This window comes from Micropterus salmoides, unplaced genomic scaffold (genome assembly GCF_014851395.1).
Source record: "Micropterus salmoides isolate LMB-PRFRI ecotype aquatic unplaced genomic scaffold, ASM1485139v1 Ms_hic_scaffold_3, whole genome shotgun sequence".
In the NCBI taxonomy this organism is placed as follows: Eukaryota; Metazoa; Chordata; class Actinopteri; order Centrarchiformes; family Centrarchidae; genus Micropterus; species Micropterus salmoides.
This window is the reverse complement of record NW_024042261.1, coordinates 2,358,499-2,377,820: the sequence shown is the minus strand read 5'-3', so window position 1 is coordinate 2,377,820 and position 19,322 is coordinate 2,358,499. Positions and strand designations below refer to the sequence as shown.

General features: G+C 39.9%; 1 protein-coding gene and 1 long non-coding RNA gene across 15 annotated transcripts in view; both read left to right on the top strand.

Moving 5' to 3' along the window:
* The first annotated feature begins 1,299 nt into the window (after positions 1 to 1,299).
* Positions 1,300 to 19,322, top strand: part of celf1 (cugbp, Elav-like family member 1) — a 50,377-nt gene continuing 32,354 nt past the window's right edge. For 7 of the 14 annotated variants that reach the window (XR_005440691.1, XM_038694329.1, XM_038694326.1 and 4 more), the window contains exons 1-3: positions 1,300 to 1,474; positions 6,301 to 6,488; positions 10,853 to 10,935. Coding sequence is in view for 13 of the 14 variants with exons in the window: in XM_038694329.1 (XP_038550257.1) it covers positions 6,311 to 6,488; positions 10,853 to 10,935 (261 nt within the window). In the remaining variant the exon portion in view is untranslated. Of the gene's footprint in view, positions 1,475 to 6,300; positions 6,489 to 10,852; positions 10,936 to 19,322 lie in introns of those variants that run through there. The other 7 variants (XM_038694335.1, XM_038694333.1, XM_038694331.1 and 4 more) reach the window with 2 other exon arrangements.
* LOC119883597 lies at positions 13,433 to 16,297 on the top strand. The gene is made up of 2 exons (XR_005440692.1): positions 13,433 to 15,493; positions 15,607 to 16,297. It is a non-coding gene; the product is annotated as an uncharacterized LOC119883597 (long non-coding RNA).

The window sequence follows — 19,322 nt, the reverse complement described above, 5'->3', positions numbered from 1 at the left end:
CTATGATCTATGATGCTTTCAATCTGATATAAGTCATACAATTTTATCTGCAATAGTATAGATACTAAACAAAATATAGTCTTGGTCAATTTACTTTCTTACCTGAAAACCAGTTTTTTCTCTAATCTGAATGTGCCTGTTTCCAGACTTAATAACCACCATGCCTGATCGGGGAGGAAGTAGGTAAATACTGAAATGATCAAATAACTCTTATCTTTAACTATCTTATCTCTAATTGGTGGAATCGGTGTTGTTACAACCATACCCGGTCTCCCCTATAGTTTATGATTTCATTTTTATACGTTTGAGTCTTTTTTCTTCTGTCAAGCTCAATAGATGTATTTTTGTTTTGTGTTTTACATTATTGATCTTTTTTTCATTTCCTGTAAGGTTTAAAGGTTCAAATGTACATGTTACATTTACATTAGTTTTTTAACTGTACAGTGTCCTACTCAGTACATATCTTGGTCACTTCTTCTTCTTTATTAAAACAAATAACAGCTGAAACATCATTTCCAGATATTTAAATATCAATATGGGTATCAGTCTAAAAAATCTAGAATCTGCCAGCGTTTAAGAAGTAGGCTAAAACTTAGTAAACGTGTTTTATTACTTACTTTATGTTGGTGAAATTGATGTCTAAACATTTCTAATAAGTTACGTTTTTTCTCTGATTTATCCAGCCTGCATCTTTTGCACTTTTTTTTAAACAGGGGCGAGTTCAGCGCCGACAAGATGTGGTTGAACGTTTTTTCCAACGGAAACGGTGGTCCTTGAACACCCTGCTGTGTACGCATTTTCCTGCCCTTTTAACACCGTTATGTTTACAAACTTGTCGCAGCTGATTGGGTAACACCTGAGATACGCCCACCAAACGGGAGAAAACTTACCTCGAAGCCCGTTGCAGAACGTTGCGCAAGGTTGCAAGGAAACATCTCGTTCAATCCGAAAACGTTGCAAACCGGTGCAAACCGTTTTGAGATTGAACTCGCCCCTGCTGCCCATGCTGCAGTGTGCTTCCTGTAGCCGACTGGCCCTGATAGGGCTGCTGTCTGTGGAGTGTACCACACTGCTCAGTAAGTGGGGGAGCTGCCGTCTACACTGTCACTACAATCTCAAAGAGCACTGCACGCCAAAGGCCGCTCAGAAAGACAAGTTCCTCCACTCAAAAATACAATTCTACATACAGCCATTTAAATGTATTTGGAATAAAACAGCATATAATATATAATACTGGCCCTTACCAGCCCCCCCCCCCCCCCCCGATCTGTCGAGTGGTAACGGTTCAAGCAGGACAGACTGCTGCCATTTTACAAAACTGCTAAAGTGACATACCACAACAACAACTAATTGGCATGTAGTAGACAGCTTGTTTCCGAAAGTACAGTGTAAATAACGTTATATTGTAAGCAAACATCCACAACGACACTTTGTTTTAAGCACAAGTCAAATTAACAGTGCCGTAAAAACACGGGTAAGTTGGTCGTTTTAAGTTGTCAAACCCTGTTGTAGCTAGCTAACGTTACCATAACATACCCACGGTGCTGGGGTATGTACTTGTTGTCTTGATTATTTAGCTAGCTAGACATTGTCATGACTTGATGTAGAACTGTACTTTTATCGGCTGGATCATAGTTTGAGAATGTGACAGCAGTGTGGTGAAAATTCGTCCTAATAGCGTGGGTTTGATTTAGGATGCTATAGAGCTTTGCTACACGTTTGAATTGTTTTTAGCTGAATGTTGATGTACCCGAACAGAGGGGTCTGCACGTGATGTCATCGAACGCGGAAGTCGCGACCCCCCCCCTCCCCCCTGTCAGGATCATAAGGGGCCTTTCTCATTTCCCAAATTTGTGACTCCTCGCTTCGCGTCTTAGTCCCTTCCACCCGAGATGCGAGCTGGATGAATCAAGGAAGCTTCATCATCTGTCCACTGTTTGAGCTGACAGATCATATGATCTGCGTTGTGAAGATATCTTACAATCTAAAACATGTCTGTCAACATTAAGATATGTAAAAACATCTCCAGGTTGCAATAAACATTATAGCATCTGTTGAAAATCGTGAGATTACAGTAACCTGTCATGACCTACACAGAAATCCAGTAACATAATTTAAAATAATAACTGGCGGTGCAGTACAGAGATTATTTCAGCCCTCAGCCTGATGAGGTGAATGTTTCATCATCAGTCCCTGAACTGTTGGAATGACGTGCAGACTACATGGGCACTATTATTACAACGTGAAACACAGCAGATAAGTGCTTAATGCTCTGGTTGGTATTACAGCCTAATAATTTGATGTCAGCAGCTGTAGGCATGAATCATCCACCTGCCCCCCCACCAACAAATTATTTTATCAGATTTAGAGGCCACACCTATCTGGGCATTTTACCCCACCTCTACCGGTCCCTGCTGCTTTCCAGGTGATATCTTTCTTGTGTTGGATTGATGTATGAGTGTTTTCATTAACGACTGACTGTCAGTCATTAAAGCGTTTCCATCCACGCAATAAAGTCACAGCAAGTATCATGGAACAAAACAAAGAACCTGCAGTTATTAACTAGACAGGATAGACAGAGAAACAGAATTAAACTTTCAGCTTCTATAATCCATGTTTAAACACCCTTAAGGAGCTGAAGATTGATCAGGAGGACGGCTGCTTTACTCCAAACAGGTTCACTGTCTGAACCTGGCCTGTGTGTGAGACTGTGTAGAAGAATGCAGATCTTTTTAATTAACATCAGATCTTGACTGATCCTGTCGGCATGTCAGGAGATTTGTCAGGAGAAATGTGCACAGCGTGCACAAAGCCTCCTTGATCCTCGAGGTGCCTTTTAGGACCTTCAAGATGGCGCGCTGAGATCGATTTCTGAGTCACAGGCTTGAGGATTGAGCAGGCACAAATTTGGGAAATGAGAAGGCCCAAGGCCTTTCATTTCTTAGTTTGTATCTCCTCCATTCCTCTCCTCCTTGGCTCGTGTTCGTCCCTCCCACGCAAGGAGAGAGGAGTCGAGGCAACAGGCATGGAAACGAATGATGATTAGTGGCACAGCTGCATCTTCTGTGCATTGTTTTTAGCAGACCAACACAAAGGCTACAGATCATATCTTCACTATCTGTCAACATTATTTACACTTATTCATTTAGCTGACGCTTTTATCCAAAGCGACTTACAATTGCCATATATGTCAGCACGCACGCCTCTGGAGAGAACCAAGGAACTTGGGGTTAAGTGTCACAATGGTGGATGGTCACAGTGGGGAGTTGAATCTGGGTCGCTCACACCAAAGGCAATTGTCTTATCCACTGTCACCACCCTATTATGACATGTGGTCGCCATAAGCATTATAGCATATACTGATGATAGCATCAGTCATAGGTTACAGCATCATGCACTCACTCATGCAGCCCTATTGACTGAAAAGTTTACTAAAAAAGAAAACACAGGCATTAAAACTGATTTCTTTCATGCCACTGCTCCTTGTACCTCGTGTACACTTATGATGACCATGAAAGTGAAGACCCTGGTTTCTGGACTCTGCATGGGCCTGCAGAGCAGATGTTTTTGAAAACCGTTTTTAAACACTGACTACTCATCAGAAAACTCTACTTTGATTGGTGCATTGTGGCTTGTGACTTGTGGCATGTGGGACTGGATACATGGATACACGATAGACCAGCACCCCCCAAACATGTAAATAAGATTACTGAACCCTAACTTAAAAGAGAACAGGAGGAGCATGTTGCTCTCAAGAGGAGGCGGCTAAAAGGAGCACATATTGGCACACTGGCATCCTGCATCTGGCTAGATCTACGTCAGTCCAATACAGAGGCACTATTCACAACCTGGAGGAGGATTAATATAATATTATTATAACAGTAACAAAAGTATAATGGTAATTTAATAGTGTACTGTTAGTGTAACAGTATAATACGTTCGTATTAATTATATAATGTTACCATACTGATTATAATTTCATAGGTGGGCTATACTATATAGCTTACCACTAATATAATATTAATTCCAGTTACAGCAGTTTAATTTTTGTGGGTTGTTTTCATTCATTAAATCCTCCAAGAAAAATGCTCTACATGGTCCTTGCTCTCTAATTTATTTGATGTTACTATTATTAAGTACTAACATGTCAATAATAACTATTAATGCAGAACAGTGAGTTCAACATTTCCAGAGTTTGCTGTAGCATTTTAGAGTGAAATAATTTTTAATGCCTGACTTTCATTAAACATTTTCTGAGACTTGTTTCAGTGTCACTACAACCTTTTCCAGTACAAATGTGTCAGTGCCAGGTTTTGTTTTCAGTAGGACATTTTAAAGGCACTGTCCTGTCTCCATAGGTTCAGAGTTTGAGATTAGTATTTCACTAAGTGCAGTGTCTGTGTTTCTCATAGTGTTGTCTGTTATTACAGCAGTGTTGTTAGAGGGCCTCTCCAAATCCCATTCCCAGTTACCCAGGAGTTCTGCAACATTATTTCCAGTGTGCGATTCAAACACAGGTTTACTGATTTTGCCACCCATTTTTGTTCACCCATCAGCTGTTAGCAAAATGTAGTTTCTGCTTTAAGGCAGTCCAAAATGTTGTATTATTCCACAGACCTGACATGTGTGATATCAGAAATACGCTTTACGTAAATGATTTGATTGCATGTTTTGCAATAAATAGGTACCTATCTATGGAACAAAACATATTCAAATTGAAAAGCAGCACATTGCAGGAAGGTTACGTTGTTATGTTACATACATCCTTGCAGTGGATCTCTGTTCATAGGTGTGGCTGTGTATGTGCATGGGAGTTTTTTGTGTGCACTGTGGGGTGCCCAGAGACCAAAGCCAGTGTCATTTGGCATAGACTTTTTTTCTGTTTTTACACAAACCAGTGCAGCCTGTAGGACAACAGCCCCCTTCCAGGCCGGAACCTAATTGTTAGCCCCTGGTTTAGCTAGTCCAGGGATTAGCTACTGGCCAGGGAGGGCTATTCACTCCCTCTTCCATTCCCTCTGCCCACTGGGCCTTATCACCATCAATCTGACACCCTGTTTATCTGACGCTGCAGCCAGATCTGCTGGCCTAGGAGAAATGCTCACAAAGGCCATGGATCATCAGCATTTTGATTGTGGGACACCAAATGGCCATTACTCTCTCTGTCCTTAGTGATCCCAGCAGCCTTCTGTCTCCATGATCTCCATGCAGGGGTTGGTCCCAGTCCCAGAACCTGGAACGCTAACCTGAAGGCCTGTCACTTTGTGTCTGTCGTTTGTGCCTTTCTTCCATCTCAAAGAACGGTTGTTCCTCAGCCAGGTTTTGTTTGCTGCTCTTGTGTTCCAGTGGACGGGTTCTCCCTGTGGATTTGTTTTTCTGTGGGCTGCCTTATTATACCCTTTGTCAGAGACTTACCAACAAGTGTACGGTCTGGAGTTTACCACCATCTTCTGATCACTCACTGTCAGTTTAGCTTTATTGTGTTAAAGAAGACGTTAGAAAAAGAAACTGAGTTTTCCATCATGGCTTCTTTTAAGCTGGATTTTCTTCCCGAGATGATGGTGGACCATTGCTCTTTGAATTCTAGTCCTGTGTAAGTAACTCCCTCTGGCCAACTTTGTACGTACTTTATGTTTCCTAGGATTGTCCCGTGTTTCTCTACAAAGGATTGGTCTTTTTTTAAGGTCTTTATGATGATTTTGTATATAATTAGTACTAATCATGAGCGAGGTGATAATAGGCCTAAGAATGAGAACCGCCCCTTTTCTTTGCCATTTGTTTTCTCTTTGCACTTTTTTAAACCTGATGTTTATCTGTGTTCATATGTAAGCTATTACTTCGATACTGCTTCACACTTTGCTTACTATACAAAAGGACCTGGTGGGACAATTCAGCAGCATACCTATGGCTCTACAAAAAGAGTCCGCTCTCACTCTCATATACTTGTCCCCCATGTGCACAAATTCTAGCCAACTGTTTAGGAATGTGATGATAATTTGCTAAGGTATTAGTAATTCCAAAACCATGCTATAATCACTTTAAACATTAGAGAATCTATAGTTTCTCAGGTGAAAATCAGATGTGTTTCCAATCTTTGGACAGTAACTGCACTCACATGTACTGAAATGTACATTAGCAACTCAACTCGGAGCCACTCAATAAGGCTTTATCAACACTGTTGTACTTTCTTTTGTTATCATGGCATTTGATATGTTTACTACTGAAAGCATTTGAAATCAACATGAAATCAATCAACTGCTTTAAAGCCTCCATCTAATGCACTAGTCTTTGTCTTTGTAGTGGGAAGAAGATGAATGGGTCTCTGGACCACCCCGACCAACCAGACGTTGACGCCATTAAGATGTTTGTCGGACAGATTCCACGATCCTGGTCCGAGGAGCAGCTTCGTGAGCTGTTTGAGCCTTATGGACCAGTGTATGAGATTAATGTTCTCCGAGACCGCAGCCAGAATCCACCACAGAGCAAAGGTCAGCCTGTAGCAGTATCACACACACAATCACTCCGTAGAAGTGCACTTCTACGGATTGTCGTTAAATAGAGCATATTCATGCTCTATTTAATATAGAGCATATTCATGCTCTATTTAACGACCCAAACTCTATTTGTTGACTTTTTATCAAAGAACCTTTGTTTTTTTTAATCTCAGATACAAAACTGTTTGGCTTTGAGGACAACACACACACAAGATCAGTAACATTGTTTACTGTCTGCTTACTAATGTGTAACAAATGTAATGTAATGTCTTGAGTATTTGCCCTGTCAAACAGTCCATCAATGTATCCTTTAATGTGTCTGTGTGTTTTCTGATAATAACAGAAGTAATTGTGTTTTTTGTGTTACTTATTCCATTACTACTACTACTACTACTACTACTACTACTAAAAATAATAATTTTTATGAAATTTTATTAAGTGTACATTGCATATTATCAGTAGTCTTTTGGATTAATAAGGATCTCATAATGGTCTAGTGGTATTACTGCCAAACTGCTGTGGGCCCCAGTTTTTTCATACCTTCATATCTTCCTGACATTTCACTGGGGTATACAGCATATGATGGTATTTACGTAAAAAAATAAAAACAAAAGAAAACTAGACATGCAAACGAATCTTAATGGGGTCCAAGTCCCTAGTGCAAGCCACACCTGGCGGCCTGCCAGCACGATGCAAGTCAAGTCAATTTCATGTTTTTGCAATAAAAGCGCCACCTAGTGGCCGATTGGTCCCTTGTTCTTTTTATTTCATTGCACATAATGTGTAAAACATTGTAAACATTTTAGTGGAAGTATTTGAATGAATATATATTTGTAAATGTGTTAATAGTATTAATTTAAATGTTTTTATCTACCTCATACGTATTTGTGTAAATTGTGTATATTTTATGCTACTGCAAACTGCACTTTCAGGGATGAATAACGTATCTACAACCCACCGATCTGTCGATCTATCTGCCTAGATCTGTCTACACTTGAAATTATAGAAATGGGTATGAAGTACATGAAGTGACACACAGGATGAGTGAATAATTACCTCTTATCACTCATGATGTGATTGGTTGCACTGATGGAACATCATTGCTATAATATTGGAGAATATAAAGTATGTTAATATTTCTGAGTGAGCAGGCTGGTGGTGTAGCTGCTGAAACTGAGTTGGACTGTTTAACTAGCATTTTGCTGACTACATTTCTTGAAGTATCTGAAATAAAGCCACTGAATGCTGTATAGCCAAGATCCAAATAGATTTAAAATACTACTTTATTTGAACGTCAACAACTTTTGGGTCTGGATCAGATCTTTGGTCTTTGGTCTTCTATATATTTTTAAAAATCTTCATCCAGATTTTTCATCTTCATTTGCTGTCCCATGTTTCATCCCCGTCAGATTATAGCTGAACAAATACAGTTTAATTTACAGACACTAAATAAAACTTTATTGTGTTAACTTAATGACACTTTTCTTTGTTCTGACTCCGGCTCTCTTTTAGAAGAGAAATGGGCACAATCCAGGTTTACATGCAGTAATATCTCTGTCCACTGCATCAAATTTTACCTTTTACCTATTTACCTGTTTACCTGTTAATTGAACTGGTGATTTCTCCATCTCAGGGTTAGTTCACTCAGAGATCAGGGTTAGGCTCAGAGTTTGTTAAACCTGCTTTCTGAAACAAAGACTGGAAAACATTCATTTCAAAACAGTAGTTTGGAAAATAATTGTATAAATAATTGATTTTGCAACAAAAGCGCAACCTTGTGACTAATTGGCACCAAATTTTGAGTTTGAGACCCTCAGTGTGGCATGGGAAACTACTGGCCCACGTTTCGTGTTAATCAAGACAGATCAAAGCAGAGATATGACATCTCTAACTGTTTGCAACCTACAGGTTCCTTTTTAACTTTTGGATTATCAAAACGCATTTTTTATTAAACTTTTGATCCTGAGGGTCCACAGATTCTACATGTAAAATTATGTACAGTTTAGACACACCACCTAGGAGTAGTGTGTAAAAGTAGGTTTTGCATGTTTTGCGGGGGAAAAATCTAGGCAGAAATGGGAGTGGCCCATAGCATGAGATGCAGCTCAATTCAGGGAACATGTGCATATTAAACTTTTGAATGTGCAATGTACTGTTTGGGAGTTACTGGCCAAGAAGTATTTATCTTGTGATTATATTATTATTATTTCACTTTTATAACTTACAATGTAGGCTGCAGTGTCACTTTTAGCCCAACTACTGCCACTTGCTTCCCCTGTTATGTTAGCTGTCTCTGGCCGATAAACGTTATAAGTATTACTCACTCGTCCTCTTTTTTCACCTTTTTTATCAACCAGTCATAATTATTAGGCTTTCTAAAGAAAATTCAGACAATCAGCTGCCATGACATTTTGCAATAACTAGATTATGTAGCAAAATAGCCTACCAATGCGATGGCTAAAGCCAGCTAGACTTCCCTCAGGCTTGGACCCCTAAAAATCTGAGCAATTTGACTAAGGTTCTAGGGCTGAACAGTTATTTGAAATCGCAATATGATGTACTGCAGTTTTTCAAATTGCAGGAGGTGCAAGGCAACATGTGTGTCAAAGTAAATATTGTCCTGCTGCAGAGATGTCCTGTCTCTTTGTTTTGCACAGATGCCTGCAAAAATCACACCATAATTATTAAAATATGTTTTTCAATGAAAATAAGAATAATTATATAAAAATGATCATTCCCTATAGTATTGCAAATCATTTCGCAGTTGCAATGTCAGTCAAAATAATCACAAAAACCTAAAATCATAAAAGCTGAGCTGCTGGTGATGGAAGTCATCGTAGCATGTGAGTGTTTATGGCTTTTTTAGCTTTTTTGGCACTGGTTTAGTGGCCCAGAATCATCTCACATGGCACTACTCAGTCAGTCAAATCTGTGCGTTGCAACTGGACACAGTGATTGAGTCACGCACAGCCTGTGTGGGAGACGAGATGAGATGAAGTCGGAGAAATAAGCGATTTAGATTTATTAAGTAATGTCACATGGCATCCTCTAAAAGACAAAAGTAGGCAGTTAAGATTTTAATTAAGAATGGACATTATATACTCTTAATAAAGTATATCTTCTTATGGTGCATTCAGAGCAACCGCAAATTTTGAAAGTGTGACACTTTCCTCAAGTGAGTACATTCGCTGCAAGTATTCACACACAATGCGAGAAGGTGATTTTAATGCGATAACGTGAATAAACACAACTCGCCATTACTACAACTGTATGAACCCAAAGTAAACATTTTGCTGTGATTAAATAGCAATAAACGGATTAAACTGATGCTGAAATAACTACAACATGATGCAGATTTGTTAAACATGCTTTGTGTGCTTTGCTTCGTCAGGTCTGTCAGCAAGACAGCAGGACAACAACTTCTAAAATGTTTGTTTTCTGAATGGAGTTTGGATCGATCAGGGTTATGGGTCACAGTAAAGTACAATGATAGCTCGAATAAATTTACAGACACATGTTTTCTGAACTCACCAGGTAGTTCATCCTCCTTGCTTTCTTTTCTCCAAATAATGTCCAGTTTTGTCCGTTTTTTATATAAATATGAAGTCGTCGTCTGACAGAGCTAACAACGCTAACAACAATACTGGAACCCGATGTGACAGAAGCTACCTGCTGAGAAGCTCCAGTGCAGATAAATCAACATTGAAATTCTAAAAACTAAAGTAAAAAGCTATTTTCATAAAAGCAGTTAACTCTGAGCTCCTCCCGCGAGTAAACGGCATAGAATCTGACCGACTACGGGTGTTTATTTGTCCAATAGTTGCAGCGCTGCTCCCTGCTCCTTTCCCCCAAGTTTAGCAGCTCTCAGCCGGCCTGCAGATTTTAAATCTCCCGCTCTGCCCGGCCCTCTACACACAAAGCTCTGAAGCCTTGGTGACGTACGGACAATCTCAACACTGAAAGGCTATTGCGACTCAGCGTCATGCAAATTCCTTTGCGTTGCCGGCCCCGCTCTACCCGTCTTTGCATTGACTTTATATGTAAACTCACCGCCCCGAACGCTCGCTTCACTTTTGGTCTGAAAGCCATTTTGGCCATTTTTAAATGCAGCGTTGTGAAGTGGCACTAACATTACCTGACAGAGCACAAGTCTAAACAATCTAAGAGCCAGTATAATCAAGCCACCAGAAAGAGGAGCATCTGTGTTTTTTGTTTTTTGAATTTAAAATAGTCTTGTTATACCGTAATAACATGATACCTCCCTAGCATTCCCTCCGTATAACAGATGTATAAGCATAAACACAAACTGTAATAACTGAGTCAGGTGTCTGACATGTGTCTCTTTCATTCCCCGGCAGGCTGCTGTTTTATAACATACTATACTCGCAAATCAGCCTTGGAAGCACAGAATGCTCTGCACAACATGAAGATTCTGCCAGGGGTAGGTGACAGCCTCTTTAAACTGCCCTTTCAATGCAAGCTAGTTCAAGTGGAAGCCTTGGACCTCTCTATGGTTGCCCATTAACAGCTATACCAAAGGTGGGGTGCAGCTTTAGTGTTGGACCCTATTGCTATGTGATTAATAATTGTTGTTGTTGTTATTATTATTATTTTGTTTGTAGAAGTGGTTGTGCAGACTAAACTGTCAACAGTGCAAAGGATTTTTTTTTATGTATGAGAGCCTGCAAATATTTAACAGGAAAAGAAAGTCCCATGTCAAGCACAAGGGTTTGCTATGATTTCTCTTCTTCACTGTATAAATTTAATTTAGTTGTTTGACAATGAGCAGTTGAGCTGTATACATTTATTACAATTATTTATTTGTCAGACAGGTAGAGAAAAAATATCCATTTAGGGGGAAAAGGAAACCAATGCCTCTGCCAGCTGGTCTGGGTTGTGGGTGAATGAGTTGGCTGAGGACAGGTCTGCAGGAGTCTAGCAGGAAGCTGCCTGGCAGTTTCATAGGCCCCCTGTGACGAGGTGTTGGGTGTGTGTTCGAATAGTCATAAATAATCGAATAGTTCATGGTACTATCATCTTGTCTTAAAAAACTATATTTATGGGTCCAAGCTTGAGGGGACAGGCGGTTCCAAGTACCAGAGGTGCTGGGAACCCTATTGAAACCATTTCAATTTTTATTATTAGGGGTCTAAGATCGTCTCTAAAATTGTCCCTAGGTGTGAGTGTGAGTGGTTGTTTGTCTATGTGTGGCCCTGTGATGGACTGGCGACCTTTCGCCCACTGTCAGCTGGGATTGGCTACCAGCCCCCCGCGACCCTATAAGAAGTTTTCTGATGGTAAGGCTGTGTTCAGACTGCAGGCCAAAGTGACCCAAATCCGATTATTTTGCTCATACGTGACTCAGATCTTTTTATGACTGTGTGAATAGGCCAAGTCACATGGAATCTTATCTTTTACAGATCAGATCTTTTTAAATGCGACCTGAGTCTGGAAGAGTCGACTCAGGTCGGAACTGATGCGACTTTGACATCACTCTAGAGCAGCTGTTGTCACAGTCCTGCTGTAGACGGAGCCACGGTGAACGAAAAAGGTCCACAAAAGCCATTATTAAACATGTGACTCCCCTTCTTGTCTACCTCGCTGTCATCTGCTCACAAATTCCCTTTCTTCCACCTGAAATCCACCGGACCGCGAGCTCTCTTCTGAGTTAACTATGTGCATGCTACTTGTCCTAGCGGACACAGTGGGGAGAGAGAGAGAGAGGGAGTGAGTTGTGGTGCAGATGCATTGTACAGCGCCAGAAACCATAAAGAAAAGAACAGAAAGTTGCAAACACTTGTCATAATTTGGGAGAAATGTGACCCGTGAGAGGACAGTGGAAAAATGGGAGTCTCCCACGATCTAACCCGGAGCTAACCTCTGCGGCTCTGTTTACTTCTGTAGGCTTACAACAGTGTGCTGCTGCCTGTGACGTCATGTTGTCCTTCTGCGCATGTGGGTCACGTTCAGGCTGTGGACAGTTCACACTGGAGTTTGATATGGGCCACAATTAACAATTCAACACACTCTGTCTAATGCCCCTTTTCCACCGCACGGTAGCAGCTTGACTTGCCTCGACTCTTCTCTACTTTTTTGGTTTTCCATTGGGGAGAAGTTGTAACTGTACCTGTTACTTGCTACCTTTTTTCGTATCACCTCCGTCGATGTTCCAAGCTAGCTGAGCTGAGCTGAGCTGAATAGAATACAAAGGAAAATGGAGGACGGCAGGCCAAAGGCAAGTAGTGTCGAGTCGAGTTGAGCTGAGCTGGTAACAGTGGTGGAAAATGAAGGGAGGTTTATTGTCACAATATATCAAACTATAGAATGCTACATAGCAGACAATATACATTAATACAGAATCAATTATAAAAATGGTAAACAGAAAGAAACTATCATCACTGGAGCAAAGGGGCTTAACCCTGCCTGAACTCTAAGTTGACTAACCCTGAGATGGAAAAATCATCAGTTCAATTAACTATGAGTATGTTCACTCTAAGTTAAGATTGGTCATAGGTGTCATTTACACTGGGGACTCTGGGCTCATGTGGCCGCTTTTTTGCTGATTTGTTCCCCATCACTTTTTAAAAGCATTTGTTAAATATGTTCGGAAAATTAGCTTGCATTAAAAAATGTTAAATAACAAGTGAAAATTCTTTTCTCAGATCCTCTGAGAGTTCTTTGCCATGAGGTGCCATGTTGAACTTTGAGTGACCAGTATGAGGGAGTGTGAGAGTGATAACACCAAATTTAACACACGTGCTCCCCATTCACACCTGAGACCTTGTAACACTAACGAGTCACATGACACCGGGGAGGGTAAATGGTTAATTGGGCCCAATTTGGACATTTTCACTTGGGGGGTGTACTCACTTTTGTTGCCAGCAGTTTAGACATTAATGGCTGTGTGATGTGTTAAGGGACAGCAAATTTACACTGTTATACAAACTGTACACTCACTACTTTAAATTGTAGCAAAGTGTCATTTCTTCAGTGTTGTCAGATGAAAAGATGTAATCAAATATTTACTAAAATGTGAGGGGTGGACTCACTTTTGTGAGATGTATAAATCACACTGTATATACTGGACATGGGTAAATGAAAGAAAAACCTGAATAAAAGATTGGAGAAACAAATAGCATGCAAATACTTGGTGCTCCAGGGCTTCCTGAGCAGTTTGGTGATGTTGAAAGTAATGTAAAGAAAATGCTGCGGCCTTAACAGTCACCAGATCTCAACCCAGTTTCACACCTGGAAGATTTTGACCAACGTGGAAGACATTGCTCTCTACCACCATCTCCATAAGACCAAATAATAATCTAAACCCTCATCTTCAGATCTACGTAGTGATGTCTGTGACTGTCTGATGCTATATGCTAGCATGTATTCGTACCGGACTGTTTTGGTACAGGACTTTCGTAACGGTGAAAATGTGCACCAGTTGCAGTCTTTTTGTGCGTGGAACATACGTTAAGTTTTAAGCACATTATGAAGGTGACTGAGCCCCGGTATGAAATTCCTTCTCGTCCACATTTCAGCCAAAAAGTTGAAGTGAACAGGCTAAAACTGCTGTTGTCTACAACCTGTCCAAGGCATCTGCTATAGCACTCAGAAATGATGGATGGACATCTAGAGCTACCGAGAGCTGCTTAACAGTCACTGCCCATCACATCGCTCCAGAATGGAACATGGTAAGCCATGTTCTGCAAACAAAGACAGTGTTGGAGTGGAAGTTGAAGAGGCCAGGAACTACAATTCCTGTCACAACAGACAATGCTAGGAATATTGTCAATGCAGTCAGTGAAGCTGGACTGGGCCCTCAAATTGGATGTTTTGCACACACAATTAATTTAGCGTCACAGAAAGCAACAGGTCTCAACCAGGCCCATCAGCTGCCAACACATTCTCATCTCAATGCATCATAACTGACGCTTTCAGACAGCGTGACAAAGCAGAAGGATTTTACGCTAAAGGTACCCTTCAGCGTCTGTATGAAACACCCCCATTTGCTACGTTGCAGCAACACAAGGGAGGCTAACCCTACCTGTTAGCACATCGGCCGCGAGGGTTAGCCTGTCAACATGCATAAAGTCAGTGACTTAGGTTTAGGTACTAACATTTCTGATGGTTGTGGTAAGGGTAGGGGGTTCGGGGGGCTGTCAACACCTTTATAACACCTTCTCATAGAGACGCTTCTAGAAATAACTACGCTTTGTCACTCTTTCTCAAATCGTCGGTATATGCCGCCCTGAGATGAGAACGGGCTCCAGCTGCACACATATTGGAGAGCAAACAGGAAATGCTTAATATACCAAAACACACCCTTAAGGCCTTTTCACATGGGAATTGAAACTCTGCTTGCGTAGTTGCGCTTCTCATGTGAACAGAAACCGAGACAAGCACGCCTTGAGTAAACGGGGCAGGCATCGCTTGTCGCTACGCCTGTTGCGATGCCTGCGTCTCCCTTCCTACACTCATTGAAAATGAATTACGAGGCACGTAAATTATTTCCCGTGTGAAAAGGCCATTATTCGTGATGTCACCACCCGCTGGAACTCCAGTTATGATATGCTTGAGAGGTACCTTGAACAGCAAGCAGCTGTATACTCTGCACTGACAGAAAAGGCCCTCAAGAAGAATAAAGAAATAAGAACGGTGTCTGACCAGGATGTGAAAATGGCAGAGGAGGTACTTGAGGTCCTTAAACCACTAAAAATCCTCATAACACTGATAAGCACTGAAGCTGCATCTTCAGTATCAATGATCCTCCCCCTCAAAACTACAATCCTCAAGTCTATGGAACCCAATGAACCAACTTTTGAGAGAAGTCAAGGCTGCCATCACAGAACACCTGAGGAACAGATACTGTACTTGTCATGACTTCCTCCAAAACATGCACAGAACTTGATCAAGGTTTCAAGGCCCTTCCTCATGTGGATGATGCCTGTTGTGACAGAATCTACAACAGCCTCATCACAGAGATTGTAACCATAGAAGAACAGGTATTGTTTTAATTTGCTTGTGCATAAACTGAATTCATTGTATAATTTGAAATACCTTCTGCTACAGTGCCAGTAGTACTAGTTTATTAAAGTTGTGACACTTTATTTTGCAGAGTGAGGAGACCACAGCAGTTAGTTTATCCCTAGTAACAGGACACCCAGAGGCATTACCTCCTCCTGTCAAGAAGTCAGCCATGGCTGAACTGTTTGGTGAACTCTTCAGGTGGGAAACAAGCCTACTTTGAAGCTGGTGAAGGAAGAGGTTACTTTATACAAGGCTGTGGACTGCCTTTCACTGGATTCCAACCCTCTTGTATGGTGGAGGACCAATGAGCCCACATATGCTCATATTGCCAAGTTAGCAAAGCGCTACAATGCTGCACCTGCTACCTCAGTCCCTAGCGAGAGGGTATTTTCTGCAGCTGGAGACATTGTAACTGCCAGCAGATCTGCCCTTTCTGTGGACAATGTGGATAAGTACATTTTTCTGACAAAAAACATGAAAGTTGAATGAATCTGAGCAGGCCTACAAGATGGAGCTGTTGATGCTGCACTTTAAAAGTTACACACACATTTCTTAAAAAAACTTCATAATAAACAACCAGCAATTTAATGTTTGCATTTTTTTCTCCTTACTGTACCAAAAATCAACCGAACTGTGACTGTAAAACCGAGGTACATACTGAACCGTGATTTTTGTATACTGTTACACCCCTACTATATGTCCTTAGTTCTGTCTGGCTGTGTTTGATAGATAGAAATTCTCCTTCGAAAAGGCTAATTAAAAAAAACCAACAATTTAAACATTTGCTTACAGTATTGTGCTTTTTACAATTAGATGTCAGCTTTTAGACATGTTTAGGTTTGAAATGGCATTACAGTGTTTCCCCCAGGATTTCTTTCAGGGGAGTAGACCCCACCAAAACTACTAGTGTCGCGGAGCAGGTATGTTATGGATATGTGGTGTTGTCAGTTGCCTGTTTAGGCTCATCAGCTTCTCCATTACCCTTGCTCTAAAGTTACTACGTCCTGATGGAGCTTGCTACAGCATTGCTACATTGACATATTGGGCAACAAGACCGCGGATATGGCGCTATAATCAGTTTTTTCACCCCAAATTCTGTTTTCTGTTTAGATTTTTCTGAGTACACATTTTGTCATCAGAAAGAGTGTGTAAAAATGTGGTGGATGAATTAAATTTCAACAATTCAGTAAGAAAATATTACAAATTGAATCAATATCTATGGAGACGATTCCTAATAAATGTAAGCCTATAGCAACAGTAGGGTATTAAAATACTATAAAACTATGTAATAGGGGGCAATTCAGAATTAATGCATTGTTGAAATATATGTAAGTTATTCCCCTATTGGGAATTGGTTATTACTTGAGAGCCTCCATATGCTGCTGAACAATGGAGTTAATTTGGTTTCAACATTATTTGTGTGAACACATATATCGATCCATGTGTAAATGTGTAATCTGTAAAAAGAAAATACTCTGTTAATCTGTTAATATATCAAAGCCTATAGCATTTCAAACTGCTTAAATTAGCCTAGCGTCTAGCGGACTTTTCCTCTACTCACAGCTTAACAAATTACATGTATAATACAGTGTATACTATTTCTTACTCACCGCTGGTTTAAATCGCTGCCTCTCCCGACACAACACCATGGTTGAATTTCATTCACCTTTTGTTGAAACATAACAGCTGATATTTCCTTAGCGACAGCAACAAGCTAGTGCTTTCAGGCAGATCTGCTGTACTCTGAAATACGGAAATGACGACGTCAGCAGGCAACATCACGTGGTCTACGAAAACAGCCGAGTGACACAAGTCGATATTTTTTTCCACCGGCGGAAAGAACCTGCTTGTTTCAGAACTCCGTTTTTGTAGAAAGGAGATCGACAAATACAAGTCGCACTCAAATGCCTGTTCGAAAGTGTCAAATTTTTACATTATATTACAAATATTCACGTATGCTTTTCAACAATTTATAAACTCAAACTGAACTCACAAATGCCTATTTGAAAGCTGTAAATGTTAGGAATATATTCACAAATGTGGGTAATCTATTTGTAATTATTTAACATATTCACAGATATTTTTTTAATTTGTGGAATGTTTTTGTGTATTTGCACATCTGTTTTATATCCAATCCAATCCACTTTATTTCTATAGCACATTTAAAAAACAGCAAGGTTACCAAAGTGCTTTACAACAGTATAATACAAAACACACATAAAAGTATACATGACATCAACAAAACTATCAACAACTAGGACCACAACCAATCTTTATGGTACACTAAAAGCCAAGGAGTACAAATGTGTTTTTAGGCAAGTTTTAAGAGTAAGAAGGGTGGGTGCCAGTTTAATATGGGGAGGTAAATCATTACACAATTTGGTGGCAATAGCTGAAAAGGAACGATCACCTCTAGTTTTCATCCTAGTTATTGGCACGTTTAACTGCATATGATCCGCAGACCTCAGTGACCTTGACAGGGTGTAAATGTGCAGAAGCTCAGTGATATATGAGATATACTGAGGTGCTAGTCCATTTAATGATTTAAAAATAAGCATCAACATTTTAAAATGTATTCAAAAATGTATAGGAAGCCAGTGAAGCGATGCCAAAATTGGAGAAATGTATTCATGTTTCCGAGTTCCTGTTAAGAAACGAGCCACAGCATCTTGGACTAGCTGTAGGCGTGAAAGAGAAGTTTGGTTCACGCCTATATAAAGTTCATTACAATAGTCCAATCTTGTTGAAATTAAGAGAAATGAATCACATTCTCAAGAAGATAAAAAGTTAAAACATGTTTAATTTTTGCTAATTGTGGATTTTACCACACTATTTATTTGCTCATCAATTGAGTCTACAGACAAATCACAAATAAGCCAGCAAGGTCTAGGAGTTATCAAAAAGAAAATATAATCTAAACAAAGACAAAAGAAAAAATTAAGTAAATATCTTGTAAAGCTTACAGAGGTCATATGATTTAACAGTTTTTTTGTTTGTACACTCAGGTATTGAAATAACATATTGCTGTAATGTTGCTTCAGAAAGCTTGGCTTCTTTTTTAAGAATTTTGACTTGTGTAAATAAAATTTGGTTAAAATAATTATAATAATAAAATTTATGCTCTGAAAATAAATTTTTGTCATTTGTAGTGGATCCAAACAATACATTTTCCCACCGCAATGCAAATTGAGGGTAAATATGGACAACAATAAATTGTGACACTTTACTCCAAAGTTTCTTGGTATTTGGGCAAGACCTTTTTCAGTTTTTGCAAGTAATAGTTAGTGGGGTAAAACCTGTGAAGCATTTTAAAAGAGATCTCTTTAACTTTGTTGGTTAAACTTATGTGGCAAAAGCCAAACTTTTTCTCAATAAATCTCTCCAACAAATGAGAACCAGTATGATAAAGCAGCGGGTATACTCCTAATGTCCTGTAGGAAAAGTTGACAAATTCCCTTATTCTGACTTTTAGGTTGCAGCGAAAAACAAATGTTCCCAACAGTTGTTTCCTTCACATCCACCAGTGTAGGGGATCATCAAATCCATTAAAACCTTTAAAAAGTGACATGACAGCTGAAGGAATCGCATCGAAGACGATAGAGAAGTGGTGAAATATGGATACTATAGTGATGAATAAATTCAATGTAGTTATAAAGTTGACCATGTTGGTTTAATAATTGATTTACAAGGAAAATGTTATTGTCATACCACTGTTGAAAGAAAATTTATTTATTTTTATACAAAATATGTTGTTCCAAATATAAAACCTATGAGGAGTGCAGAAATGCTTGACCAAGCCAGTAG